At 34.8% G+C, this 7,466-nt stretch overlaps 1 protein-coding gene across 2 annotated transcripts; it reads left to right on the top strand.

The window, feature by feature from the left end:
- Positions 1–1,782: 1,782 nt before the first annotated feature.
- On the top strand, positions 1,783–4,890 carry LOC131157130 (kinase-interacting family protein). 2 transcript variants are annotated; one of them, XM_058111038.1, is made up of 3 exons: positions 1,783–1,984; positions 2,657–2,773; positions 3,888–4,890. In XM_058111038.1, the coding sequence occupies exons 2-3, from the start codon at positions 2,680–2,682 to the stop codon at positions 4,709–4,711; spliced, it is 918 nt and encodes a 305-aa protein (XP_057967021.1). In that variant the 5' UTR covers positions 1,783–1,984; positions 2,657–2,679; the 3' UTR covers positions 4,712–4,890. The 2 variants fall into 2 exon arrangements, with proteins under 2 accessions (XP_057967021.1, XP_057967023.1); XM_058111040.1 differs by lacking the exon at positions 1,783–1,984 and adding an exon at positions 2,141–2,265.
- Positions 4,891–7,466: the final 2,576 nt, after the last annotated feature.

Raw genomic sequence — 7,466 nt, 5'->3', positions numbered from 1 at the left:
CTGAGATACTATATTAAATCTGGTGGGAATAAATATACATACACAGATTTACCCCTTCTTGGCTTTCCAATTTCTTTTAGAAATCAGCCCAAGAATAATCCAAGAAATCCCTTCTTCGCTCCTGCGAAGAACCCTAGATTTCTCCTTATATTCCTTCCTAAATTTCCCTACAAGAAATTCCTCTCAAGAAACTAGATCTGTGCATTACCTCCTTTACCTGTTCGCGAACCTCCGCTGGAGGTTGGAGATACCCAGCGCCGCACCTCCTCCTGCCGGTCCCTTCTTTCGTGCGGCCTCACTCTCCTACCCCACTGCTGAAGCCTCTCGGTTCTGCAGGTGCTCTCTCGGCTGGGAGGTCTCCTGCTGCTAGGAAGAACTCACGGCTGGTTGTGGAAGAAGACGGAGCGGCGTCTCTCTCTCGGTTTTGGAGCTACAAACACAAGAGGAAGAAAACCTCTTCTGCCCCTTCCGTGTCTCAAGCTGCGAAAACAGAAACTGAAGCCCCCCTTTTTCAGCCTCTCCTGTATTTTATTATATTTATAATAGTAAACGGAAATTACATCCATGCCCCCATAAATAATAAAAAACACAGTAGTAGCCATTGGATCTAAAACGAAATGAACGGCTGGATTTGTTTCAAGCCTTGACACTCCAACAACATGAGTATACACTTGTTTATGAGTTAAAATTTTATTTAAAAGTATTAATTTTCTATTTACATAAAAAATTAAATCACATAAAAAAATATTTTCTTTATGAATATCTAAATAAAAATTCTCCTCCCCTTAAAATTTCATAAATGATAATGAGTTGGGTCAATTCTTTTAATAATTTTTACAAAGGTGACAAAGCTAAAGATATTAATAGTTGTGAAATCTATCCTAGTAACAACTTTTAGCCACACCCATTTCATTTATTTCATAAAAATGATAAAATACTCTCTATATTAATAGTTTATCCACGTTCCACATTATCATCTAATTAAGAACATGTAATTTTTTAGAGCATCATGACCATCATCATTAGATACATGAAGATAATTTAAGTGTTAGTGTTGCCGAAAAATTCATATAAGCCTTCAAAATTAAGATCCTACATATTGAGAGACCTATTCTTGAAACTCCCTTCCGAGAGTGATAGTTGCGGAAGTAAATGAAACTATCACAACGACCTTCTGTCTCCAATATTTCACTCATAGTGGTGCTCAATTTTTTTACTTTTCACAATGAGTAGTATATCTTTTTCTTTGCTATATATATATATATATATATATATATATATATATATATATAAGAGTGAGAAGACAAAAAATGAGGAGAAGCAAACATTGGGAGAAGAATCATTTAAAGAAGAGGGAATGACAAGAAATTGAAAGGATGGGAAAATAATTATTTGGGAAAAATGAAAGAGTAATAAAGAATGAATGTATTTGTAATTAAAATTGAAAATCTCTTAAATATTAAGGGTAAAATAGATATTATAAATTTTATCACAATCAGAAAAAGGTTTTGTGGGAGTAATATAATATATATATATATATATATATATAAACTTATTTCAAATGGTAAATCTTTTAGATGGTTGGATCCAACGGTTTAGGATAAAAGTTAAGTTCCAGGTGTCAATTTACAGCTCACTATAGCCTCACAGACTACTCTCTCTTTTTCTGTGACCGTGGGGCGTGGACCACACGAATACTGCGAATTTGAATTTTGATTCAAAATCAAATTAAAAAAGAAAAGTGAACTACGAGAAATACGTGTCGCATTCCCGTTGGTCCTTGAGCTCAACAAATATTACATCTCCAGCGGCTTTGAAGCGATATGTTCAGAATCCCTCGATCCCTTCTGGCATTCAAATACCCCCTTACTCGCCGAAACTCTCTTCAAAACCCCGTCGTTTGGCCTCTACCGGCCGGGATTGCTCGCCTTTTACTTCCATTCCTCTCCGCCTCCGCGCTCTCTCCGGCAACCGTCCAGCTTAGGTACGTTTCGACATCCCCTCTCAATGCCCGAAAATTAATAGAAACGCTTTTACCCTCTCTCTCCACATTTACTGATAACGTACTGCCTCTCTCTCTCTCTCTCTCTCTCTCTCTCTCCATTTAATGATAATGTACTGCCCCTTCAGTACATATGCGCCTGTACAGAGAGAGAGAGAGAGCACTCACCTTCACACCGTCTTCCGGTGGCACGCGGCGGAGGGAGACTTCCACGGTGGCCGTCTCGCCGCTGTAGACAAAACCTGCACGTTTCTTTGCAATTTGTAAGGGCAGGGGAGTTTTGTCTTTTTGATTTTTCTCTTGACATGGTTTTTTGGTCCGTGCAATGATTTAACTTTTCTTACTCAATCTTTAAGCTTGAACTTGGGATAAATTTTCCCGAGAAAAACTATAATTTTACGGGGATTTGGGTTCATTTTTCCCGAGAGAGAGAAAAAAAAAATAGAAGCACTGGGATTGTCGATGCTGTAACGCCGTAAATCTACAGTTATTAGTTCTTCGTATTTTTGAATTTTATTTTCTGACTATTACTTGTCATCGTTCCTCGAGATCCGCGAGTCTCCTTTTTATCGTGTTTGTTTTAAAAAAATTTGGATTGGTAAAGTGCATTTGACAGTATTCTGATAGTTTGGTGGGGAAAATTAATATGGGTAGGTGAGGGCGTCTGATCGGCGACGATGGAGGAAAAAGCTGCATCTCCCATATCTCATCAGTCCCTTCCATTGTACAGTGGCTGCAGCAAAACTTCCTGGCTCCTTTCCACTCTTGCCGGTACCATTCTTACTTGGCTGTTTTGTACAACTGTGCGCCATCTATTTACCCTTTCATACTTGTTAAATTACTATTCATCTGCCCAAATTAATTAGCAGAAAAAATTTATTATAATTATTTTACTTAATTGCAGACAGCCTAAATTTTTACAAAAAAACAAAAAAGAAAAAACCTCTGGTATAAAAATTTCAGAGGTCTTTTGAAGGTTGATGGGCGTCTCTGAAGTGGGGTCTAGCTATTTGGGCTATTGGTAGGGCAAGTGCTGGTCTGGTAGGGTAGGAGAGGGTGTCAGTGTATCAGAGGATGGGACTCAGGAGTAAGGTCCCATTCCTTTCTTTGCTTCTTGGGTTTGAGAAGCAGTAATGGTAATGGTAATGGTAATAAAATCAAATCCCAATGAAAATTGATAAGATGTTTCCTTTCCTTCTTTTCTTGGCTTTGGGTCATTGCGCCCTTTCATGAGTGTGAAAAGCGCCTTAAATATTTGAGGGCATGATATATTTGAAGAAAACTTTTTGCCCCTCAGTTTTTTGTTTTTATTATCAATTTTTAACTATTTGTTAAAAAATTAAAAATTAAATTTTATAATTTTAAATTATTTTAACTTGATGTCAAAAATTTTAATACCTACAAATAAATTTTATAAATTTAAATATAATTTAAAAAATATACATAAATTTTTAAAAATAAGAATAAAATCAATTATAAAATATTTTTATTATTTTTTAATTATCATGTCATAAAATTTTAATTATAAAGTAAAATTTTAAAATAAAACAATTAAGTAAAATAATTATAATAATTTTTTTAGTATATATTATTTGTAATTTTATTATTTTAATCATACTTTTATAATACTTTGATTTAAAGATAAGAATGAGCATTATTTTAATTAAAATTTTAATATGTATTAATTTTATAGTTAATTAAATAGGTTCTGATTTTTGGTTTCTTTTTTCTAATTTGATAAGTGTGATACCAAATGGTCTTGAGTTTTCAAACACATTTTCTTTCTTCATTTTAATCATAAAATAAATTTAGTTAGTTAAATTTACAATATATATATATATATATATATATATATATTTTAAGCAACACACGACATTGGCTGCAGATCTGGAAGAGAAGATGAAGGAAGTGGCGTTTACAAACTCGGAAGAAGATGAAAATGGCGACACCTTCGCCCAACGCGCCGAATCCTACTACCACAAACGTCCTCAGCTTCTCGCGCTTCTCCACCATCTCTACAACGCCCACCTCAACCTCGCCCACCGCTACTGCGCCACCCGCCACTGCCGCACCCTCTCCTTCCCTCACATCTCCACCGTCACCACTTCGGACGGATCATCTTCTTCTGGGAACGAAGAAGATTCCGACGCGGAGAGCTCCCTGTCGTACCAGCAGCCGCAGCCGACCGCCAACCAGGACTGTGACGCGGTAGTGGCGGAGCTAGTGATAAAGTGGGTGGACTGCGAGATACTAGAGCAGGAGCTGGGGGCAGCGGAGCGGCGGTGGGGGGAGTCGTGGCGGAAGACGGAAGTGCAGAGGAGCCTGGTGGAGGTGTTGGAGGCGGAGAGGGAGATACTGGCGAAGGAGAACGGGAGGCTGGGGAGGAGGGTGAGGGCGCTGGAGGAGGAGAATAGGAGGTTAGGGGCGGAGACGGGATGGACGCGGCGGAAGGCGGCGGAGGTGTACGCAAAGTGTGTGGTGGGAATGGGGGAGGAGCACAGGATGTGGGTGTTGGGGCGGAAGATAGAGGATCTGCAGGGCCAGATAGATGGGTTGGAGCGGAGGAACCAGGAGTACTACGAGATGCTGCAGAGCAGCCACTGGAAGAAGGAGAAAGGGAGTGGCGGCGGCGGCGGCGGGAAGAAGGGGCGGAGGTGGTGGGGGAGGTTGAAGAGCATGGACTTGTTTCAGTGCATGCCCCACACTTGAATCAGGTTAAAAAGTGATCAACCATGGACTCGGTTAATTAGACAGGGATGGAATGATGTATGGAATTGGTAAATTAATTATGCATACTAGTTAACCCATGGTATTTCATATGTTAATGGATAAAATAGTGGAAACATTTAGGACCATCAATGTTACTAATTAATATATTGCTTTGAATATGTGCATGTCTCTTTTGACTTTATTTTGGGACTGAATTTTGCAGATTTTAATGTTTCACCTTGACCTGTTTAAAAGAATAGTATTAGTTGGAGAAATTATATAGGGACATACCCTTCCATTTGTGTTGGAATACCTATTTCCATTAAATGAAAATGGATGTCTCTTATGGGATTAATCAATTTGTCACATGTATAACAAACATTAAAGAAATAGGCACACGAAAGGTTGCTTGTATAATTTCTTCATTAGTTGGCGCTTATCCTTTAGGTTCGTTCTTCTTTAAGCTTCTACCATACTTTTCTAATTCTATTGGTCATTTCTTTCTTAAGGTTCCCTTGGGCTGCTAAGAAGCGTATCTAAGCTTTTGGAGTCTCAATTGGGTTTTTCTACAAGGAGGTTTTCTTTTGATTCCTTTTTCCTTAGGTGACCAAGTTTTATTGAGTTTTTTTCCGTTTTATTATTAAAAATAAATAAAATATTAAATAATACTCTTATTGGAAAAAAAAATTTTAAACTGATGTTCACGTAATTTCGTAACTTGGTACTATGAGATTTAAAGGTCCAACGAATGATAAGCTGATGCGTGGTACGGTGGCAAAGTAAATTTTGCAGCACTAAGCTGCGAGATTTAAATGGCCAGCGAGTGAGAAGCTGACACGTGGCAAATCTTGTAGCATTTAAGCCTTATTTTCTTCTTTCTTTTTTTTTCAAATAAAATTATTCCAAAAAGGTAACATTAACATATTTTATATATATATAGAAAGAAAAAAAAATGTCAAAAAATTATGAAACACTAAAACTAGATTCAAAAATAAAATTAGTATTTTAAAAAATATTTATAAAATTTATACAAGTTAAAATTTTAATTGAATAAATGCTCATTTTTATCCATGAATAAAAAAATAATCCTTAATATAACCCAAAAGATAAAAAATAAAATTTTTAATAGAATATAAATTATTTAATTTCAAAACTTGTTTTTTAATTAGATAAGAACAATCTTATTGTACATGCACATTGACAAATAGTAAATATAATTTTTAAATAAATTTTTTTTCAAATAATATATAATAATAACAAGTGATGATAAAATGGAGATTTATTTATTTATTTATTGTAAAATTGCATCATGGTTAGGGGTAAGCATAATTCGGGTTTAACTGAATTAACCGATCGAGTTCGATCGGTTTGGTTCGGTTTTAGATTTAGATAATTTTGAGTAATCAATTTTCGGTTCAGGTATGGGGAGTATTTAATTTGGTTAATTGAATTACCCGAATTACTAATTAATTAATAATTAAATATAAATTAGTAATTTTAAATATATGATATATGTTAAATCTTAAATGTTTAATCTTAAAAATATCTCTTTTATCAATAAATCATTTTATTAATTAAGTTGGAATTAGATTTGATACAATCAGATTATCTATATATATATTATTGATAAGCACCCTTAATACAATAAAATTATTCATAATTTTTTGACATTTTTTTTCTTCTTTCTATATATATATATATTTCAGCTTCTCACTCGCTGGCCATTTAAATCTCGCAGTTTGGTGCTGCGAGATTTGCACTGCCACCGTGCCACGCGTCAGTTTCTCATTCGCTGGACCTTTAAATCTCGCAGCACCAAGTTATGAGATTACGTGAGCATCAGTTTGAGAAATTTTTTCCCAATAAGAGTATTATTTAATATTTTATTTATTTTTAATAATAAAACGGGAAAAAACTCAAGTTTTATTTGTCCCAAGATTGACTTCCTGTCTAGATGTCTTAGCTAATATAACTATATTTTTTGAAATTTGTAGGAAAAAATAATAAATTAGTTGTAAGTACTATTTTTTGAATATCAAATTATTTTTTAAAAAAGTTAAAGAGAAATAAATTAGATAATAAATAAATGTTATTAACTCATAAATGTTAAGATATTAATGCGAAACGAATAAATGAGTGTCTTTTTTTAAAAAAAAAAAAAGAAAGATTTTTGAAATTTTAAAGAAAAAATTAAAATAAATATATTGTATATTTCTTTATGAGTACTTAGTGGGTATTCCTTTATATCCATTTATTAATTGGGTGACTTTGGATTTGTGATTTATTCACTCATTTGTTGGTTTGTCATTTTTTCATGGGCCAAATATTTCATAGCTTTGTGAAAATACCATACGATACTAGTTAAAACACTTTTGTTTAACTAGTCAGTCTATCATTTACCACAATTCACCAATAGAACTATGACGCCCCGAACCCAAAAATGAGACTCAGGGGTGAGTTTAGTAACCTAACCTGTTTCTGTATCAATTAAAACATACATGATACAACATAAAAAGATGGTCGACCCCGTAGGGTGAATGGATGCCCTACATACATACATACAATCGTCCATACTCATCAAAATATGTAATGGAATACAGTCTTTCTATACATAAATTGTACCATACTAGAGTCTATACCATACAAGGATGTACATCCCTGTGAATACCATACATACTACGGGCGTCCACAAAATCCATCACGACAATCCGGTTACAAAAACTCATACCTATCAGGCACTAGTAGTAGCTAAACA

Source organism: Malania oleifera, chromosome 6 (assembly GCF_029873635.1).
Source record: "Malania oleifera isolate guangnan ecotype guangnan chromosome 6, ASM2987363v1, whole genome shotgun sequence".
NCBI classification, from domain to species: domain Eukaryota; kingdom Viridiplantae; phylum Streptophyta; class Magnoliopsida; order Santalales; family Ximeniaceae; genus Malania; species Malania oleifera.
Note: the sequence above shows the minus strand (reverse complement) of the source record. Positions and strands in the feature narration are given on the sequence as shown.